Source organism: Solanum pennellii, chromosome 1 (genome assembly GCF_001406875.1).
Source record: "Solanum pennellii chromosome 1, SPENNV200".
NCBI lineage: Eukaryota > Viridiplantae > Streptophyta > Magnoliopsida > Solanales > Solanaceae > Solanum > Solanum pennellii.
In genome coordinates this window covers 102,057,942-102,080,603 of record NC_028637.1, presented here as the reverse complement: position 1 = coordinate 102,080,603, position 22,662 = coordinate 102,057,942, and the positions used below count along the sequence as shown (strand labels likewise).

Genomic DNA, 22,662 nt, shown 5'->3' with positions numbered 1-22,662 from the left:
TTTTGCTATTTTTTCTTCTTTCTTTTTCCTTGGCAAGCTGGTACGTCACAGTCAAATTTTATATTACTGTCAAATTATATTCTAGATCATGCAAAGAAATTATTGAGGCTAAGATTTATATATATCTATACAATTAATCAAATCAACTTTATAATAGATTTATTTATTCAAATATTTTTTGATTACTATAGCAAAATATTATATTATAACTAAAGAACATATAATTTAACATAATACAACAATGAATTTTTAATAAAGCATTGTTGTTATTACTATAAAATATTGTAGAGAGATATAACTGTACAATAGTTTAATACATGTATTAGTGGAGATATTAGAGTAATTAAATATTTAACATTTTATTGTACATATTACGAATTTTTTTCTTTTTTTCCCTCTTGGTTAGTCAGTATGTTACGTCAAATATTAATTTCAACGTAGGTACGTAAATGAGATTTGGTCTTTGTAGTTGTTGAAGGAAGCTTCAATAGTTTTTTGAAAAATTTACCATTATATTATATTGATGACTTGGTAATTCAAAAGCTTAATATATATATTTAATTGGGAAATTAAATTGACGACCAATTCAAACTTAATAATCATCTATAAATACGAAACTTTTTCTTATTTGGTTTGTCACAAATCAACAAAAGGAAATATCATTTGATCGTATATAATTTCATAAGATATTTAGTAGTGATAATTAAATTTCTAGTAGCAATGACTTTCAAGTCATTTGTTTTAACCATTGCCATAATGGCTGTTTTATTTTCATTGAGCCATGCATCTGATCCCAGCCCTCTTCAGGATTTTTGTGTAGCTGTTAATGACTCCAAAAATGCTGGTAACTTACCAAATTAAAAAAAAAAAAACATTTTTACTATTTTTATCAAGTCTTTTTGTTAATTTTTGTCTAGTTAAAATTAAACTTGTTCATTTTTTTTGCAGTTTTCGTGAATGGAAAATTTTGCAAGAATCCAATGGATGTCAATGCTGATGACTTCTTTAGGCCCGGGCTAAACCTGGCTGGAAACACTTCAAATCAACTTGGATCTGCTGTAACTGCGGTTAACGTCAACAACTTGGCAGGACTCAACACTTTGGGCATTTCTTTAGCTCGTATTGATTTTGCACCCTATGGTCTGAACCCACCTCATACTCACCCCCGAGCAACTGAAGTTCTTGCTCTCTTCGAGGGTACGCTCTACGTTGGATTTGTCCTTTCAAACCCTGGTCCAAATATGAAGAACAAACTCTTTACAAAAATCTTGCATCCTGGAGATGTGTTTGTTTTCCCAGTAGGTCTAATTCATTTCCAATTTAACGTGGGAAAGACTGATGCAGTTGCATTTGCTGGACTCAGTAGCCAAAATCCAGGAGTCATTACTATTGCAAATGCAGTATTTGGTTCAGATCCACCAATCAATGATGATGTTCTTGCAAAAGCATTCCAAATTGATAAGAAAGTTGTCGATTATCTTCAGTCACAATTCTGGTGGGACAACAACTAAATAAAATAGTATAAGCCAAACAATACTTTTAATTTTGGCGATATATATTATGTGTGCTTATGTTTTGAATTTTAAAAAAATCATAAATAAATATCATGATTTAGTCTTGTAGACTGGTTTCATTGATATCTTTGTATTGGGTGTATTAGACAAGGATTTCATTTATAGTAAAATTATGCTTTATTGTGATACTATGATTATAAATCGATGTGATAATATTTCTGTATGCAACATGTTATCTTCGTCATAAAATATGTCATTAAAACTATATGAAATTAAATAAAAGAGTACTCTCAATCAATTGATAATTTGATTTTTATCTTCGTCATCGACAATTTAATTTAAAAAAATTAATACACTACCTTAAGAGAAACTCACTTGAGCGAGTTGCCACGTAAACTCCATAATTGATTAATCAAAGGTGGCAGTCGTACTCAATTGTGGAGTATGCCAATAAAAAATAGAAAAAAGTAGAACGCAAAAATTTGATTCAAAGTCAATAAAACAATATAAAGATTAATATAGGGATGAACTCAAGTTTATTACTACGAAGAAATAAATTATTATATAACTCACGCAACAAATACTACTTATGTAATATAAAAAATAAATACGAATTTTATTTATTTAAAAATATAAAATTTTGGTTCACTCTTTTGCAAGACATAAAAATAAAATAGCTCCCCCCGACACATTCCACTTTGTTTGAAAAGAGAAAAAGAAACTCTCTTTATTCTAATTTACTCATCTTATTTTCTTTTAAAAAATGATTAATATTTTTTATACTTTACTATTTTCTTCTTTTATATTCGTAAACCATTTTTTATTTTGCATGATATTTAAATATTTTTTTTAATTAATCTATTTCTTAGATATATATTTTTTTAAAATCTTACAAATAAATATAAAAAAGATAAAAAAAATATTAATTATAACACTAACATAAATATTTTTTAATTATTACTTATAAGTAATATTTAAAGTCTCCACATAGACATGTAAGATTTTAAAAATATTCTACATTGGTTGACTTGGGGAAGAAAACCACTGTGCATCTTCGTTTGAATTTCCAATGGTCTTCTTCTGGTGCAGTGCTTCGCCTAACCATTCAAGAATTCAATTACTTAAGCTTAATCCTGGCTGATTATTGCAGTATCATATTCAAAAACAAGGTTAGTTATTTTCTATTTTCCCCAAAATTTCTTCCTATTTTGTGATTAGAGTAAAATCGGGAATACTATTACATTAATTACTTCATATTTTGAGTTTTAGGGACCTGAATTGAACTTGTTCTGTTGATTGCTTGTGGATTAAAGTACCACGCTGGTTGGGGGAATGGAATGCTCAGGTGTCATATATTTACAATAATATATAATATAGTGACCAGCATTAAAAGTAATCGATGTTTATAATTGACCTATGTTGAAGAAAACCATTTTGTACTCAAATCAAATGTTGCTACTTCATTTTTGTTTAAGAGAATCCATGTCAAAGGGATGTTTTACTACCAAAGTTATATATGTTAGAATCATCGAGGAACTGTTTATGAAAATAGATCTACATTTTTAAACAATTGGCTGTAGTAACTACTTCCCGTCTTCCAATTTAAATAATTAGATTTATGTCACTACTTGTTGTTTCTTCTCGGTATCTTATTATTTTTTTGTTGATTCGGTTTGTTGTTATTGCATCTTTTTCACTGTTTGCTTAGCAGAGGGTCTTTTGGAAACAATTTAGCTTCCTTCTCAAAGGTAGGGGTAAGGTCTGCCCACATTCTACCTTCCCCAGACTCCACTTGTGGGATCACGCTGTGTTTGTTATTGCCTAAGTAAACATAATTTCAGTAACTTATATATTTATATACCTTTTGTTTTATGAACTTCGCAGATTAAAGATTATCTTCATTTTAGAGCTTTGATCCATAATCATAATGAGAGCTGAAAAGGCATCAGTCCCCAGGCCTAGATGCTCTTATCATGTCTATTTGAGTTATAGAGGCCAAGAAATCAGCATGAACTTTATCAATATCCTACACACTGCATTGACTGATGTAGGTATTCAAACATTCAAGAGACACAGTGAATCTAGAAACGGAAAAATTGTTGGATCAGAATTGCAAAAGGCAGTCAAGGAATCGAGGATTTCAATAATTGTATTCACGGAAGATTATGGATATTCTAGAAGGTGCCTAGATGAACTTGTGAGCATCCTTGAAAGGAAGCAAATCGCTGGTCATATGATTCTACCTGTGTTCTATCGTGTAGATCCATCCCATGTTAGAAAGCAGAGGGGGTCGTTTGCGAAAGCATTTCATAATTACGAAGAGCAGATCATGGTGGAGAAGGTTGAAAGAAGGAATGAGCACATAGCAAAGATAAAGATATGGAGATCATCTCTTACAGATGTTGCAAATATGGCAGGCATAGTTCTAGAAGACGGGTAAGCTAAATTAAACTTATTTTGGCTATGCATTGCTTAAAATATCTTTGTATATTTCTTATATTCTGTTGTTTTTCAACATTTATCTCATCAGGGTTTGTTTATGGACATTCAAGTTCCAGCTTGTTCAGTTGTGACATAATTTGCATGATAACCACCGTTATCTATCTAACTGGTCCTTTTCTTCTTGCAGGGATGAACTGAAGTTTATTCAAGAAATTGTTGAGGACATTTGGGGTAAGCTGTCTCGCAAAGTTTTGAGTTTCGCCCCATATCCTGTTGGAATATATTCCCGTGTAAAAGAGGTTAATTTCTGGTTACAAGATAGCTCGACTAATTCTCGCACATTGATGATTTATGGAGAACCTGGAATAGGGAAAACAACAATTGCCAAAGCTCTTTTTAACCTACATTGTGACAGATTTCAATGCAGCAGTTTTCTTGGAGATATTCGAGAAATTGCAAAACATAGTTGTGGTTTGATTAACCTACAGAAAAACCTTCTTTCAGATCTTCTGAAAGAGGATAAGATTGATCTTAATGATATTGATAGAGGAGCTTCTACAATAAAAGACTTTTTAGTCCACAAAAAGTTTCTTCTTGTTCTTGATGATGTTGATGATTTAACCCAACTGAAAGCAATTCTTGATTCAAGAGATTGGATTCCTCCGGGGAGTAAAGTTATTATAACAACTACAAATGAACACTTGCTAAACCCTCATGATGCTTGTCTGATGTATGAAAGCAAGAGGATGGACAATCATGAGGCGCTCAAGCTCTTCAGCTTGCATACTTTTGGTCAAGACCATCCCGTCAAGGAGTACATGACACACTCCAAGCAGATAGTTAAACATTGTCAAGGGCTTCCTTTAGCTCTTCAGGTTCTAGCCTCTTCGTTACATGGTGGAAGTATAGATATGTGGGAGGGTGCAATAAAGAAATTAGAAAGATATTCTGAATCCCATAACCATAAAGTTCTTGAACTGAGCTATGAAGCTTTGCCAGATGATCATGATAAAAATGTATTTCTTGATATTGCTTGCTTCTTTATTGGGAAAGACAAAGATTATACAATCAAAGTTCTGGATGAATGTGGTTTCCATGCTACTGCTGAAATACAGAATCTCATTGATAGATATCTTCTGACAGTGACTCCTGATAACAAGCTAATGATGCATCAGCTACTACAGGAAATGGGTAAAGAGGTCATCTGCCGAGAATCACCCATTGAACCTGCTAAACGCAGCAGAATCTGGCATCACAAGGATGCCCTTAGTATACTGCATGGAGAAACTGTAAGGCTCATTCCTCCTGTACCAATTTTGTTCTTTTTCCTGGAGCTCATTTTCACTTCAATGTTACTTTCCATGTCAGGTTACAGAATCTATTGAAGGGCTTGTTCTTAAAATGCGTGGATCAGATGAAAGCAAACCAGACAGACATGAATGTATATCAAAAAGACCTTACTTCAATGATTCACAGAGCACTTCAACATTGACTCTCAAGAAAAAATCATCAAAGAGGCTTCGTGTAGGATGCCTCACTTGTGGTCATGGGAATTCTGTTTCGGCAAGATCACAGACTGTACAAAATGAAGCTGGAATGAGTGCTAAAGCATTTTCTAAAATGCAAGAATTGAGATATCTTGAGCTTGAGAATGTCCAGCTTTCTGGCAGCTTTGAAGGATTTCCAAAGAAATTAAGATGGATGCGCTGGTATGGATTCCAATCAACATCCTTCCCAAATGGCTTTCCTCATGAAAATCTTGTAGTTCTTGAAATGAGCAATAGCAACTTGCATCAAACCTGGGCGGGAGCAAAGGTTTGCTTACGAAACTCATTTCTGATTTTGTGGCTGATTGTGTTCTGGCAAACTTGATATTTTTCTTCACTGACTCTCTCTTTTCCTATTTTTGCTCAGTCTGTACGATCATTGAAGATACTTGATCTTGGTCACTCACACAGTCTCATGAAGACCCCTGATTTCTCTGGACTACCGAATCTAGAAAGAGTGATTCTTGAAGATTGCATAAGTTTGGTTAAGGTCCATGAATCCATTGGAAGACTCCATAAACTTCTTGTCTTAAATCTGAAGGGATGCGAGAGCCTTAAGAAGCTTCCAAGGAAAATTTGGGAAATCAAATCCTTAGAAGAACTAACACTCTGTGGGTGCTCAAAGCTGGAGCTTTCCAGGATTATGAGAAATGGTAAGTTTTTGCAAGCACTTACACGGGATGTGACTGACAGAGATCAATTTCCCTCTAAGGCTGAAAAGCCAATATGCAGCGACTCTCTGTCGGCTAAATCAGTCAATTCAATCTTCTGGTCTTGGATGTCACTGTGGCCAAAGTCAGCAGGTTCGATGTCAGATATCTTCCAGATCACTTTACAAAGTTTGGATATTTCACATAGCAATCTGACTGACACTCTTATTCCCTGCAATCTTTCTGTCCTATCCTCCTTGAAATATCTGAGTCTAAGAGGAAATCCCATTTCCACCCTGCCAGAGAGCCTGAAGAGCCTAACTATGCTGCAGTCTCTTCAGTTAGCTGACTGCACAAGGCTCCAGTGGATCCCTGAGCTTCCGTTGAGCTTACAAATATTGAATGCACATAACTGCAGATCACTGAACAAAGTAACAAATTTACCCAATTTCATGAGGTCACTTGACTTGCACTTAGAGAATTGTGAAAAACTGGTTGAGGTTCAGGGAGTATTCAAGCTAGATCCTATTGGAGACATTGATGATATCCTCAATATATCTTGCCTAGATAATTTGGAGGTCAGAGCAGTAGATGTGGAACTTTGCAACTATCTATCCTCAACAAAAAGCAAAGGTCCCGTTCAGGGACTGTATGAATTTGGTATAAACAACATTTACATTCCTGGAGGCAAGGTTCCTACTGAGTTCAGCAATATTAGCACAGGGAGCTCAATAGATTTCACTGTGCCTCCACTTCCTAATGCTAAGATCCAAGGGTTAAATATATGTGTCGCTTATGCAGAATGTCTTGAAGAGTGTTTCAGTGAAAGGCACTTCATAAAAGTGAGCAATAAGACCAAGGGAATCAAATGGATTTATGGTCCAACAGTTTTTGGAATTGCATGTCCTGGTAAACCAATGCTATGGTTTAGTCATTGGAGGTTTGGTAACCAGCTAGAAAGAGGAGATCAAGTTGTTGTTTCATTAAGCATGGGTTGCTTAGTTAAGGAATTTGGCGTATATCTTGTATGCAGCGAACAAAGTGAGGAAGAGGAAGACACCCCATCTACGAATGCAGAGGGACGTCTTCATCCTTCTTCCTATCCACTACAACATGCAATTGGTGGAGATTTGTCTCCTTATGAGCTAAGTTCAGGTGTCTATCACCTCTCTATTTATTCTTGAGTCTTAATAGTTAATTGTTGGATAACATTTTGTTGCCACTTCATTCAACATGTCAACTTTCTTATCTGTTGTTAAATAGAGCAAGGGAAGTGTAGATTTGTTATTAACTTTAAAAGTTATCTGAGCTATTATTTGGTGTTGGGATCATATTCCATAGATAAGGAATTGTTATGTTGCAAGTGTTGGATACAAATTTTTATTTTCCTATTAGGACATTTATAATTTATGTCCAGTTCTGTTAGATTTTGTTTTGGAAGTAGTTTTAAAGTATTATGTATCGATAAATTTAGAAAGTCTTATGCCAATATTCCTGATCTGTTCATACAGGAAAAACATATATAGTTGCATCAGTGTCTTAATTCAAATTAATTTTATAAATAAGATATTAGTATATGTCATGGAGAAAAGTATTGAGCTAATAAGCTTAACCAAAAGATGTTGATAAAACCAGTTTTAATAAGTATGAAGAGTGAAGAAGAACAAAGAAGTTCTACTTTGGAAAGAAAATTTTGAAAAATTTAAAATAATATTAAAAATACAATAATAAAATTTTTCATCAAATTAAAAGTACTGGTGAGTCAAAATTGTAATTTATAACTTATTTAGATGTTTCTTTTACTCAATATATAATTATAACCACGGCATATGAGTATAGATGGTTTAAATGATACGTATTATTTGTGTCGTAAAATTAAAACAAAATTAGATAAGAAATATGAAAGATGAAAGCAATAGAAATAAAGAAACAAAAGGTGAAAGCTTTTCTTATTCTTCAAGTATTCAAGTGTTCCCTTAATCTTCAAATGTATACGATATTAACCCTTATAAATAGAGACACACAAAAAAGGTTAATCGTAAACATGACATTAAACATGAATGTAATGAAGAAGGTTATAGAGATGATAGTTACGATAATAATAATCATAAAGACGACGATTATCTTCATAATTGACGGAAGTAACATAGTAAATTCTTTGGTGGATATCCAAACTAAATTATTTTATAACAATTTGTCTAAATTACTTAAGTTATCGCTCATTTATTAGTTCATTTCACTTAAATTCATATCATTTTTATTTATAATATACTATATATAAATACTAAAACTAATATAAGATTATAGAAAAAACAAACAAATTAGTTAAACTTAATAAAAATTAAACAGATTCAATTATTACCTATATTTTAACGAGTCCGGAGTCTAAAGGGTAAAAAAGGTTAACAAAAAATTTAAAACGGTATATGAAATTTCTTTTTAACCAAAACGGTAAAATCGCTCATGAAGTAGCGATTTTGTCCGCTTGAAAAAGTAAAATCGCTGCAATAGCAGCGATTTGTTAAATTTGAATTTTTTTTAAAAAAATAAAAATAAAACAAAATCGCTCCCAAAGGAGTGATTTCCAAATTAAAATTTTCTTTTTTTAATATGTCACTGCTGAGGCAGTGACTTAAGTTAATTTTTTTTTAAAATTATTTTTTGCTTTTTTTTTTAAGTTTAAATAATTTTTTAAAAAAAAATCAAATCGAGGCGGTTTTTAATTAATTTTTTTTCTTTTTTTTTTAAAATCAAATCGCTAAAAAAGATTTTGATTTAAAATCGTTATCTTGGCAGCAATTTAATTTTAAAAAATAAATAAAAAATTTAATTAAAAACCGCTGCGATTTGATTCTTTTTTTAAAAAAATTATTTAAACTTAAAAAAAAAAATTTGAACTCAGCCTCAGCAGCAGCAACATAATATAAATATAATAAAATATATATATATTTTGAAAATCGCTCCTTCGAAAGCGATTTTGTTTAATTTTTTTTTTTTAAAAAAATATCAAATTTAACAAATCGCTGTTATAACAGTGATTTTACTTTTTTCGATGGATAAAATCGCTACTTAGTGAAGATTTTGTTGTTTTAATTAAAAAAAATTCATATACCATTTTAAAATTTTTATTAACATTTTTCACCCTTTAGGCTCCGAACTCCTATTTCCACCCAAATAACTTTTGAAATAACCCGTGAGTCTATTTTGACCCGTATAACTGTTGGCATCCTCAACTTGTATTGGGTCCAGACGGAAAAATCAGAAATCGTCGGAAGCCATGGATTCTCACCTTGCAGCAACAACAGGAATGGCGATTCTATCATATTTCAGGGTATGTATGTATAGTATAATGAGGGTTTCTTCTTACACCATTATTATGCGATCAATCTTCACATCATCCTTTTTTTTTAAAGAATTATGTGCAATTTTTTTTTTGGATTCAGTTTTATTTATTATGTAGCATTAGATGATCTATGCAGAAAGAGTACAGGCGGTGCAACTAATGAGTCCATATATTTGTAGATATCTGAATAAACTAATCAACAAACATTAGTTAATTAAGCAGTTGGCCCCTTTTAACTTTTTTGATAATCAAACTGCATAGATTCCTAGACCCTATTTGGTTAATTTAATTCATTATTGGTGGTAAAGACACAAGTTAGTGAACGTTTAGTCATAATTCGGACTTGTATTCATTGATCCAAGACTTAAATAAGTAATCACCTTATTAATTTATTAGCAGATAAGGGAACTAGCTTAATACTAGCATTATTGACGTTTTCTAAAGCATTGTATAGCTGTATATCCACACCCGGAGAATTGATTGGTCAACTTGATCTGATGAGTTCTGAAAAACCACAAACATCTTCCTCTTTTGTTTATCCATCCATTTATCATGTGTTCTTGAGTTTTAGGGGTGAAGACACCCGCAAGACTTTTACTGACACTCTTTATGCAGCTTTGGTAGGTGCAGGCTGGCGTACGTTTAAGGATGATAATGAGATTGAGAGAGGGGAAAATATTAAGACAGAATTAGAGAATGCAATTAGAAATTCCAGGAGTTCAATAATTATCCTCTCGAAGAACTATGCTACTTCAACATGGTGCCTTGATGAACTTGTCAAAATCCTTGAACATAAGAGGACAAAAGGGCATGCAATTCTTCCTGTATTCTACCATGTGGATCCTTCTGAAGTTAGAGATCAGACAAAGAGTTTTGCAGAAGCATTTTCGACATATGAGAGGCAAATTGAAGCTGAAAGTGATGAAGGAAAGAGGGAGTGGATAGATAAGGTCCAAAAATGGAGAGCAGCTCTTGGAGAGGTTGCAGATTTGGGTGGTGTTGTAGTAAACAATCAAGAGGATAGGTATGTTTTTTTTTTCCAGAACCAGTACATTCTTCATGCTGCAGTAACTGCACAGTAAACAAGAATAGATTAAGATTCTGTTTTCAAGTAATCTTTCATATTGTTGATGTGCATTTCTTGAGGAATTTTATAAAATCATTAAAGGTGAAGTTAAAGCTTTGGGGGGGGGGGAGTGGGGGATGAAGTCTCAAATATTTATGGATGTGTGGGTTGACGACCTGAGTTTCTTTCCATTTAGACATCCAAGTATTGTATGATGATACAAACTGATTTCATCAAAAAGGAAATAAAAATATTGATCAAATTACTTTCATGAATAGTCTGGAATAGATAGAAATTTCATGTCTGTCTGTCTTGTTTTTTAAGTTAGGATGCTATATTTCCTCTTTATTTCATTTTTTTTGCTTTCCAGTTTTATTCCAATTACTTTGCTGATTACACAGTTGTAACTTATCTTGCTTGCATAGAAATTCCTTTTTATAAGCCTTTAAAGTCAGATGTAATAATTTTGGCCTATCCATTTGCTCCTTGGTAATTGATCAGGAAGGAATCAGAGTTCATTGAAGAAATTCTTCAACTCATTGAGGATAAGCTGAACCGGACAATATCGAGCGTTGCACCTTACCTGGTTGGGATCAGTTCACGGGTCAAAAATATCGTTTCATGGTTGCAAGATGGATCACATGATGATAATGTTATTGCAATTTGCGGGATGAGCGGAATTGGGAAGACAACTGTTGCCAAATATGTTTTCACTACAAACTTTAGAAGATTTGAAGGTAGTAGTTTTCTTGCAAATATCCAAGATATTTCTCAGCAAAATGATGGCTTAATTCGCTTACAAAAGCAGCTCCTTTATGATTTAACTGGGAAAAAGAGTAAAATACAAGATACTGATGAAGGGATCATCAAGATAAGAGATGCTATATGTTTTAAAAGAGTTCTAGTTATATTGGATGACATTGATCAACTAGAACAAATTCATGCTATAATTGGAATGAAAAGTTGGTTCTGTCCAGGAAGTAAAATAATCATAACAACTAAGAATTCATGTTTGCTTAAGGTTGAAGAAATTCAAAAAGTCCATAAAGTCAGGGAAATGGGTAATGATGAATCACTGGAGCTTTTCAGTTGGCATTCCTTTGGGGAGGACCACCCAGCTGATGACTACATGGAACTATCAAAAAGGGTGGTAAAGCATTGTGGAGGGCTTCCTCTGGCACTTCAAGTTTTGGGTTCTTCTCTTCGTGGGAGAAGTATCGATGTATGGAAGAGTGCATTAGACAAGTTGGAAGCGATTCCTGCAAGTCAGGTCATTAAAAAACTAAAATTTGGGTATGACTCATTAAAAGATGATCATGATAAGAATTTGTTCCTTGACATTGCCTGCTTCTTTACAAGGAAGGACAAAGATTATGTTATTGCAGTGCTAGACGAATCTTATATTTATACAAGAGTTGGGATTCAGAATCTCACAGATAGATTCCTTTTGACGATTGAGGGTAACAAGTTGATAATGCATCAAATGCTTCGGGATATGGGCAGAGAAATAGTTCGTCAAGAATCATCTAAGAAGCCTGGGAGGCGTTCCCGGTTGTGGCACTACAAGGATTCATTCAATGTATTGAGAGAAAACATGGTAAACATTTCCTTTCTGGTGTATACTTCCTTTTGTTTTGGACACTTGCTCTTCTCTAATTTCTTTTTCAGGGTTCAGAGACAATTGAAGGTCTTTTCTTTGACATGAATATGGTAAAGGAAGACCAATCCTTCGTGGGAAGTTCTAGCAGTGGAAGAAAGTGGCTGCTTACAGAAGTTAAGAGTTATCGGTTCGGTTTCTCCAGGCATACAAACAATTTTTCTTCAAAAACCTTAAATGAGCTTGAACTGGGAACGAATCTCTTTACAGTTATGAACAAGCTAAGACTGCTTCAGATAAATTATACACATCTAAATGGTTCTTATAAAGATTTTCCCAAGAATCTGAGGTGGCTATATTGGAGAGGTTTTCCTTTGAAGTGTGTGCCAAATGACTTTCCATTGGAGAGCTTATCTGTTCTTGACATGCGGAACAGCTGTTTGGAAAGACTGTGGGAAGGAAGAAGAGTATGTGAATTGTTTTTGTGTTATTAGTGTCCTCCACTCTTAATGAAGTGTTGTAGAATATAGATCTCATTACTTATCCTTTTCTTGTAATGTTTCTCATTGTAGGTGCTTCCACTGGTAAAAATTCTCAACCTCAGCCACTCTCATTCTCTTTTTAGAACTCCTGATTTTTCAGGACTCCCAATGCTGGAGAAGCTTGTTCTCAAAGAATGTGTCAATCTAATTGAGGTTCATGAATCCATTGGAACCTTAGAGGCTCGGCTCATTTTCTTAAATATCAAAAACTGCAAAAGACTTAAGAAGCTGCCCAGAGAGATTTGCAAGCTAAAAGTTCTTAAAACCTTCATAATATCTGGTTGCTCAAATCTTGTAGAGTTACCTAGGGACTTGTGGAGGATGCAATCCTTGGAAGTGTTTCTTGCAAATGAAATTCCAATGTGTCAATTACCCTCTAAGAGAAAACAGAACTCAATATGGCATGCACTTATCCAGTCTTGGGTTCCGAAGCCGAGAAAAGTTCTACATCTTCCATGGGTTTCTTTACCAAAATCTTTGGTTAATTTAAGTCTATCTGGGTGCAATCTATCTGACGTTGCTTTTCCAAGGGATTTCAGTAATTTAATGTTGTTGCAGAACCTAGACCTCAGTAAAAATCCAATCAGTTGTCTTCCAGATTGCGTCAGAACTCTGTCCAGGCTCAACAGTCTTGAATTAGGTTCTTGTACAATGCTTAAATTACTCATAGACCTACCTCGCATCCACAATTTGAGGTTGGGATACTGCACTTCCCTAGAAAGAGTAACATATCTATCAGAAGTGTGCCGTGCAGTAGTTTACCATTTAAATGGCTGTAAAGAACTCACTGATATGGAGGGAAACTTCAAGTTGGAAGCCATGGGAGGAATTGAGATAGAAAAGAAGTCATTGGAATTAAGCATGTGGGATTCTGTCGGAAGCTCCGAAGTGAAATTGTATAACAATTCAACTAATACAGAAAGTAGAGGACCAGTAAAGGTACTTTCTCCTCTTCCATTCCCCCACCCCACTCCCAAAGAAGGTGATGACGGATCTACTTTCATTTGTGTGGTCAAACTTCTTCATGTAACAGTTGTACCGGTTGGTTCCTTTATTTGTTTTTTTTTTTTGGTCATATTTGATGAGATTCTTCATGACACAGGTGTTGTTTGAAAGGGGAATGATCAGCATATATCTTCCGGGGAGCAAGGTTCCTAATTGGTTTTGTTACAAGAGTGCTGGAGCAACTCTATCTTTCGCTGTCCCTTCACCTCCTGATCTCAAGATCCAGGGCATAACTGTGTGCTCAGTGTACACAATTGACTGGAAAGTCTGGATTGAGGGTATTGAATTTTATTTGATAATCCATAATGAGCAGAAGAATGTGAAACTGATTTATAGCCCGACTTGCTATGGTCTTCCTGAAGCCCAAAACGAAATGTTATGGTTCACCCATTTGATATTTCTGAGTCAGCTGGATGCTGGTGACACCTTGAATGTCTCAGTTGTTACTATGGAGGGTTTTAGCATCAAGGAAATGGGTATTCACTTAATGCATGATGAGCAAGTAGACATGGTTTTGAACTCAAACAGTCATGAAATGCAGAAAGATTATCCTTATCAGGGGATGACGCCTGCCAAACGTGAAGGGCTTGTAGATTTATACTGTTTTGGCCATATCGGGGCTGGATTGGACTACATTTTGCCATATATACCTTGAGATCCATGAATGAGAATTCCTTGGTAGAGTCTGGATTTAAAATATGACGTCTTAGCCATCTCCCCAAGTATATCCTTTTCTCTTTTCTCATTTAAAATTTTATTTATCTAGAAAGAAAGAATTATTTGTGTGGAATTCGGATGACAATCAGTCCTTTCATCATCTTATTTGTTATATTTTCTAATGATTACATTTCTCTAATTTTGAAGAAATGTGTTCTGAAATACTCTTATGAACTTGTAATGATTTTCTACTGCATAGTTATGCTACATCCTATGAAGGAACGGACTAAGGAGTAAGGAGAACTAAAGAATTCTACACTTCAATTGACACTCACTTCAAGTATGAGGCGGGTACGGTGCAAAATCGATACGAGCTAAAGAAATGCCTAGAGTGTTGGCAAGTTGTAAGCGTTCACAACAGTTTCAAGTTGATTTGAACAATTGTGTCATGAAGTTATGTCAACAACGTAACTGTTAATGACTAAATGTTACTACAGTATAGTTTTTTTGTGAACATTCGCAGTAATAACATGAAATTTGTCTAAATACACCGAAGTTTAAATTGGTAAAATATAAAGTACTATTGAAAGTTTTACCTTTTCTAATATCTTTCCAGTTTTGACTTTGTTACTCTTTATTTCTTCTGTATTTTATTTATTTCCTAATACTGACCATTTCCAATAGCCCAGGGAGGATTAATCAGTCTGTGTAGTTGTTGAAGAAGGGTTCAGGATTTGGGTTTATTATAAACTAATCATCAAAGACTTGGTAATTAAGAAGCTACCTTAATTAATTCATTGTTTATTTTGAGGGACTTTCATTTGAGGTGTAACTCATCTAGAAATTTCATCTATAAATAGCGCCATCATTCTCATGCAAAGTTTATCACCTTCAAGCTTACAAGAAATAAAACTAAAGCAGCATTGTTTTCATTATTAGAAGATCAATTATCTAGCTAATTATGGCTTTCGCCCTGAAGTTTCTTGTTATAACCATTGCCATACATGCTTTGAAATCTTCACCTAGCTCTGCCTCGGACCCAAGTCCCTTACAAGATTTCTGTGTTGCTGTTAATGACTCTAAAACAACTGGTAATTGAGATTAATTAATACTTAATTTAAGTTATAGCTTCGCGTTGTTTTTCTTTTTCTGGTTTCTAATGTATTTGTTTTCATGCAGTTTTCGTGAATGGAAAAGTTTGCAAGGACCCAAAACTTGTAACGGCTGATGACTTCTTCAGATCAGGCCTAAACAAGCCTGGAAATACTTCAAATCAACTTGGATCAATTGTTACTGCTGTCAATGTCAACAATTTACCTGGGCTCAACACTCTAGGCATTTCTTTAGCTCGTATTGATTTTGCACGACGTGGTCTCAATCCACCTCATACACATCCTAGAGGAACTGAGGTTCTTGTTCTTCTTAAGGGAAGACTTTATGTTGGTTTCGTCCTTTCTAACCCTGGCCCAAATAGGAAGAACAAGTTATTCACCAAGATTCTGAACCCCGGTGACGTCTTTGTTTTTCCTGAAGGTCTAGTTCATTTTCAACTTAATGTGGGAAAGAGTAATGCCATTGCATTTGCTGGTCTGAGCAGCCAAAATGCAGGAGTTATCACTATTGCAAATGCAGTATTTGGTTCAGATCCACCAATTAATGATAATGTCCTCGCTAAAGCATTTCAAGTTGACAAGAAAGTGATTGATGATCTTCAACAACAGTTTTGGTGGGATAATAACTAAAAGTATAAACCAACTACTCAATTATGTTCTAATTACCATGTTAGGAGTAGTATTATTTGCGAGTACGATTGATTTTCATTCAGGTTGATTGTTGTATTGGAATAAAGATTGGTTAATGATATTAAATATAGTGTATTTTCATTCCTAGTGATTTAGAAACTATTGATAGAATATTGTCTATGGACTGATTTTCATTCACGTATTATTTTTTTCATTTTACCCGTAGTAGTAACATAGTCCACAGAGGTGGATTCCAATTTTAAGCTTTACTAGTTCAACCTTTAATATATTATCTACTGCATTTTTTGTGGATTTGTATACACTAATAGGTGTGCTACATTGAAAATAATGGATTCTTCCAACTATCCAATTAGAGTTTCTGGTGCAGTTATTCTTATATATTTCAGATACCAACAAGTAAGATAATAATAAAACATACAAACGAGAGCACCATTCGTATAGTTGTAGGCTTGTTATGGTAAATAGTGGATGAATGGTGTTCATTGCCTGGGCGACAAGGAGGAAGGGGGATGCCACAAAGGCCCAAATTGTTTTCGTATCTTGAAGCTGAAAATGTAGTCAGCTGTCCACCAAAAGGAATCATTCCCGATAGGTTGTTGTTTGAAACATCAAGATCACTAAGAAATGAAAGACTTGCTAACGAGGGCGGAATGGATCCATGTAGGTTGTTATGTGACAGATCAACAACTCCAACTATCTTTAGATCTCCAAAGTTGAATGGAATGGTTCCAGTTAAATTGTTGTGTCCCAAATTCACAACTTGAAGGAAGTTCAATGAACCTAGATTATCAGGAATAGTTCCTGATAAAGAATTGTAGGAAAGATCAAGGTAAATCATGCTCCCATTGCTCGTGAAGGTGTACATCGTCCTGCCAGAATAGATCCTAGTTGATGGACACAAGTGAACCATAGGCAAAATCTCAAGCCTCTCTTCACGGATACCCTCAAACTCAACCAGTCCACCAGCACCCCTGCATTCAGTTCCACCCTCATTTCTCACAAAAGCAAACTGTTTTTTAGAAACCTTTCCTGGATTAACATGGCCAGCTTGATCAGCAAGTTCAAGAGGGATCAAACCTGTTAGAGCATTGCTATTCAAATCTAGCCATATCAAGTTCCTGCACTTACCTAATCCCCGAGGGATTGGTCCAGTAAGTAAGTTATTACCCAACTGAAGGATAGCAAGATTTGCAAGATTCCCAATTCCTTGTGGCATCTCTCCAGAAAGTCGATTGTTGGACAACGAAACCCAAACCAAATTGGTACAATTGGAAATGGACTGTGGAAGTGCCCCTGAGAGGAAATTGTTATTTAGAATGAGTGTTTGAAGGTTTCCTCCATTGATGCAAATGCCCTCAGGAATTTCACCGGTGAGATTATTAGCCCACATTACCAATTCCATAAGATTTGGAAGGGTCCAAATCTCCAACGGGATCGAACCAGTCAGGTAATTGAAGCTGAGATCAATCTTCCTGAGGTTCCTACAATGTCCAAGCTGTTTAGGAACAGTTCCAGTAAGATAATTACTGGCTAACAACATCGTCTCCAGTGGAAAGCCCGAGGCTGCTAAACACAACTCAGAAGGTACATTCCCTATAAATGCGTTGGAACTGAGGTCGAGCACCTGAAGTTTTGTACAGTTCACCAAAGACCTTGGTATATGACCAGTTATGTTGTTGAATGGCAAGTAAAGATACCTAAGATTTGTCAATGAACTGATAACAGTATTCAAGAAATCACCAGATAGCTCATTGTGACCAAGATTGAGACTGAAAAGTGAGGAGCACCATTTAAAAGTTGAAGGCAGTTCACCAGTAAGCCGGTTTCCAGAAAGATCAACCTCCTCAAGTGTGCTGCAACTCTGCCCCAATTCTGATGGGATTTTATCAAAAAACTGATTGTGGGCTAGCACCAATTGCTTCAAGCTCTTCAACTTCACCAATAACTTGCTAGGAATCTCCATTCGGATCGAATTATGGCCAATGTTCAGTGTATGGAGGCTCTGGCAATTTGCCAAAGAGGGTGGAAACTCAGTTGAGGTAAGGTTGTTGAAAGACAAATTTAGGACAGTGAGATTTTGACAAGTCCCAAAATCAAGATCATTGAGTTCTCCAATTAAATTATTTGAGGAAAAATCAAGCAGATTCAAATTCTGGCAATTAGACAGTGCATAACTTAAAATGCCAAAATCTGAAATGGTGTTACTTGATAAGTCAAGCTGCAACAGTGAAGGTCCAAACTTTAGAACAACCCCTTGAATTGAATTCCCAGAGACATTTAGGTACTTAATTTTATCACAAGACTTCAACAAAGGCTCTAAAACAAGAACCTCAGAGAAACTATTAGCTGATAAATCAAGAAACTCAAAGCTACAAGAACTAGCTATTGAGGAAAGATCGCCATAGAAATGGTTGCCATTAAACTTAACTCTTAGCAAAGTAGGCAAAGCCATGAGATCAGTGAGGTGAAGTGGACCACCAAGCCCAACACTAGACAGATTAATCTCAACAACTTGACCATTTGAACATGAAATCCTATTCCAAGTGCAAGGACTTGAAGAAGATGAAGTCCATTCATTCAAGAATCCATTTGGATCAGATTCAACAGAGGACTTCTTGAAGGCTAATAACCTCCCTACTTGATCATTTTCAGGCAGTGTGCTTGCATTTGACACCACCACAAAAAAACTACAACTCAGAAGTATTATGACAGAGACTAAAAATTTCATCACCCTATTTAGTGAAAAATATTCTTGACATCTTTTATGACTCGTCATACTGAAAAGCACAACCAACTGCATATAAAATCAATTCTTTAGAATCTTTGTAGCTAATCTTACTGAAAACAAACACCAGCACCAACCAACTGCATAAAAATCAATTCTTTCAACTATTTAAGAACACCCCTCCATCTTATAATCTCCAAATATTCAAGAAAACCTGCCCATTAATGATGAAAAACCAAACAGAGTGAATAAAGAGCTCCAGAAATGACGGATAAATCAAGAAATGAATGAAAAGACAAAAACTTTACCAGTTTCTTGATGGGTATTTTCAGGCACAATCTTGAGTTTGTTAATTAGAGGTATTTTTGGTATGACGGCTGCTGCAGGTGTTTTGCTTGTACAAACAACAGTACCCCAGTAGTGAAGAAGAGGTTTCTTGATGTCGGGGTGAGGGGGTAAGGGGTAGAGTACGATGTTCAGACAGAATTGTCCTCTGGTCACAGGAAGTTCATCAAAAAATGTGTATAGTAAAACATAAACATCAATAAAAAGGAACAACAAAGTTTCTGCAAAACTCAACTAAGTAAAATTTGTTGAAAGAGTGTTTTAAAGTAGAAAGAAAATGAAGGGGAAATAATGTAGTGATAAACTGGTGATTGGTCAAGATGAATGAGTAGAATTAACACTTTTTTTGTGTTGAGTCTGTTATTTCTTGTCTTTTTTTTTCCAAAAACATTCAACAAGAGGCACCTCATGACTAGTCTATTTTATTTTATTTTTTGACAGAGAAAATACATAAAGATATCATTAAAATTGTCCTTTATTTGTATTAAAATTTTAAAGTGTCCTATCACCCCACAGAACTATTTAATTTCTTTGTAAATGAGCCATTTTGACCCATTATCTAGTCTGGTTGTTACCACGCACATGAGGCGCGTCATGCAATATTTTCACTGCCATGGATCAGTTTAAAGGTGCATGCATCATTATTTTCTTTATTATTAATTATTTAATCAATTTATGTCATCTTCCCCAAATTTAAATCCAAAATAATCATTGTTAGCCCCAATTTTTCGATTTCATAGTTTTTTCCATTGCAAAATCAACATTGATACTCTTTGTTTGACCACTTCATCATCTTCTCTAAGAAAATAAGACACCACTATTGACGAGGAACTTCTGGACCAATGAAGAATGTGATCTTCTTGTTCAATAAATTCAAAGTAAACACTCCCAAGCTATGGATGCTCCTGTCTAAGCATCACAACTGGCCATAATGGCTGAGAAAAAGATTGCCTGCCACAAGTTGGCCAATGGAACATGATGAACAAGAAAATGGTTAATGGAGGAACGGTTGTCGATTGGATCTGCATTAATTTTTCTTGCAATGTGCAAGAAAGTGTTACGCATGGGTTTTGTTCTGAGCTAGCACAAATGTGTGGAATATCCGGAATGAACATCAACCCAATCCTGTTCTGCATAAGTGCACACCCTGATCAGGTTGAGAGAGTCTTGAAAACTCGATTCATGATGCCATGACAAAGCTGCAACCGCTATCGAAGGAGCTTGATCTCCTGGTTGTTATCTTGTTAGACAATAATGACTCTCTTTATGGTGATCTGTAACGAATTTGTGAGACTAAAATTGGAGTTGTTTCACAGTGCACATGAGCTTGGAGTTATTTAGGTCTATGACTTCCATTTGCTCCAGCTAGGAAAATTAGTGCAGATATGAGTTTTGCTACCAAAAGGGTTGCAACTAATAGCAATCCCACATTCAAAATTTTGTTGTCACCTAACTCCATAGCTGAACAAAAAAATTCGAATGAAAAAAAATTAATGAAAGTTTCTTGAAGGTGCAAGCCAAACAGAGAAGAAAAGGAATGGAGAAGATGACTTTTCTTTAAAGATCAGGGTGGGGTCAGGTTGAATTAGATCATATAGAGTTGAGCAACACGCGCCACTACATAGACGAGGAAATTGGTCAAAATGACCCATTTACAAAGAAATTAAATAGTTCTGTGGGGTGATAGGACACTTTAAAAGTTAAAGTGTCTTTATGCAAATACGAGACAACTTTGATGGTGTCTTTATGTCATTTCTCTTTTTTGATATGTTGTTTTTCCTCTTTTTAGGTCCAGTCAAACCTAAGATTTGGTTCATTTTTTTCTTTCGGTCCATCTTCAACTCAAACATTAAATTTTATCTCAAATTTGGTGTCAACATTTTTTGATGTAATCAACTTCAATTCACTATATCAAATTTTACACCAAAAAGAAATATATTTTTTTCTCTTCATTATTATATTACTAGTCCTCGAAAACGTGCATTGCACGTTTGTCCCCTAATTGACATTAGAAAAATTAATTTATAGAAGTAAATATAGACATGACATCCATAATAAAAAGACATCACATTAAAATATATAGACAATAATATTGTCATATTAATTGAATTTCATTTTATAAGAAGTCGACTTGATATTGACAAAATGTTTCATATGTATAAATGATTGTATTTATGTTCATATTGAAGCGGATAATCTGGAAATTCATAGAGTGGATTGATTACATATCTTTACTTCTTTAGGAGTTCATTCTAACATTTTCTCTTACAATGAGAGTTTCTAATTTATCTCTAAAATCCTGTATAAAATGGTATGACGGACAAGGTCCTAAAACATTTATAAGTGTTATTATACATTGAGATGGGTCCATACTAATAAACCTGAAGACGAGTGAGTAACAATCAGGGCCCCTGGTAACAATTTTCCTATCAAATCAGATAAAAAAGAATCATTTCCTATTACTTTTCTTTTGAGTTATGTTATTTTTATACCTGTTTCTTTTATTTTTAATGAATTGATTGTCAAATCTAGATAATATCTAGGCATATTAAGAATCTAAGCATATGTTATTCATATATTTTTTTATTTCTGTATTTGCTATTGCATGAAATGATCTTTTTTAAGCAATACTAGAATTCTTTATTTAATTATAAAAGTCATAATTTTTATTTTTAATTGTGACCTCTCTTTATTTTTCGTGTGGTATATTTTGGAGTGAGCTTTTTAAACTTTCAATGTATTTGTCACTCTTTCCAGGAAAGATTGTTTTTTACTGCAGGACAAAATTGAATGAGTAGAAAGAAATATGATAACATGTTAGTAAGAATCCTTATTAATTAATTAATAAAGGTTCTTACTAGTTGCGATCTCTTTATTTTTTGTATTTTTTATGCAATACTATAATTCTTTATTTAATCATAAAAGTCGTAGTTTTTATTTTTAAAAGAGAAAATAATTGTGATTTCTCTTTATTTTTCGTGTGGTATGTTTTGGAGTAATCATTTTAAACTTTCAATGTATTAGTTCACTCTTTCTTGGAAAGGTTGTATTTTTAGTGAAGGGTCAAATATCTTTCTCTTAATCATATCATATCATATATTATTATAAGAGGGAACAAAAAAAGTTAAAAGTTGAATTACGATTTTACCCTTATTATAAATTAAAATATTATAAAAATATTTAACTATTTAATTTAAATATTAAGTTACATTATTTTAATGGAAATGTTAATGACTTTTGCACTTCTTTAGAATAATTCTTAATTAAAATATCTAATTTAATTTATTTTCTTGAAATATTTACCCTTTAAATAGATACATGTATATGATTTATCTTCTAAATTAATTTATGTTCTTAATTAATATTTGTCTTAAATTTTTGTAACACTTGACCTTTCAACTTTGTAAGTGAATCTTCATATTCCAAAGCTATATTTTTTCCTATAAATACAATCTTTTAACATTAT

General features: G+C 34.0%; 4 protein-coding genes across 5 annotated transcripts; 3 read left to right on the top strand and 1 right to left on the bottom strand.

Annotated features, from left to right (window-relative positions):
- The first annotated feature begins 641 nt into the window (after nt 1-641).
- Nucleotides 642-1,700, top strand: LOC107028049 (germin-like protein subfamily 1 member 14). The gene is made up of 2 exons (XM_015229107.1): nt 642-844; nt 949-1,700. Exons 1-2 carry the CDS (start codon nt 721-723, stop codon nt 1,509-1,511), a joined length of 687 nt encoding a protein of 228 aa, XP_015084593.1. The 5' UTR covers nt 642-720; the 3' UTR covers nt 1,512-1,700.
- Nucleotides 1,701-2,526: 826 nt separating this feature from the next.
- On the top strand, nt 2,527-14,862 carry LOC107025773. The gene is made up of 11 exons (XM_015226520.2): nt 2,527-2,683; nt 3,399-3,950; nt 4,144-5,245; nt 5,325-5,771; nt 5,871-7,336; nt 9,303-9,484; nt 10,112-10,520; nt 11,064-12,159; nt 12,231-12,626; nt 12,732-13,640; nt 13,804-14,862. Exons 2-11 carry the CDS (start codon nt 3,442-3,444, stop codon nt 14,359-14,361), a joined length of 7,074 nt encoding a protein of 2,357 aa, XP_015082006.1. The 5' UTR covers nt 2,527-2,683; nt 3,399-3,441; the 3' UTR covers nt 14,362-14,862.
- Nucleotides 14,647-16,256, top strand: LOC107028032 (germin-like protein subfamily 1 member 14). 2 transcript variants are annotated; one of them, XM_015229096.2, is made up of 2 exons: nt 14,647-14,767; nt 15,543-16,256. In XM_015229096.2, exons 1-2 carry the CDS (start codon nt 14,746-14,748, stop codon nt 16,103-16,105), a joined length of 585 nt encoding a protein of 194 aa, XP_015084582.1. In that variant the 5' UTR covers nt 14,647-14,745; the 3' UTR covers nt 16,106-16,256. The 2 variants fall into 2 exon arrangements, with proteins under 2 accessions (XP_015084582.1, XP_015084574.1); XM_015229088.2 differs by lacking the exon at nt 14,647-14,767 and adding an exon at nt 15,124-15,454.
- Nucleotides 16,257-16,468: 212 nt separating this feature from the next.
- Nucleotides 16,469-19,558, bottom strand: LOC107027997 (serine/threonine-protein kinase BRI1-like 1). Its single transcript, XM_015229050.2, has 2 exons — nt 19,160-19,558; nt 16,469-19,065 (listed from the first exon to the last, which is right to left on the bottom strand). The coding sequence occupies exon 2, from the start codon at nt 18,924-18,926 to the stop codon at nt 16,509-16,511; it is 2,418 nt and encodes an 805-aa protein (XP_015084536.1). The 5' UTR covers nt 18,927-19,065; nt 19,160-19,558; the 3' UTR covers nt 16,469-16,508.
- Between the last annotated feature and the right edge of the window lie 3,104 nt (nt 19,559-22,662).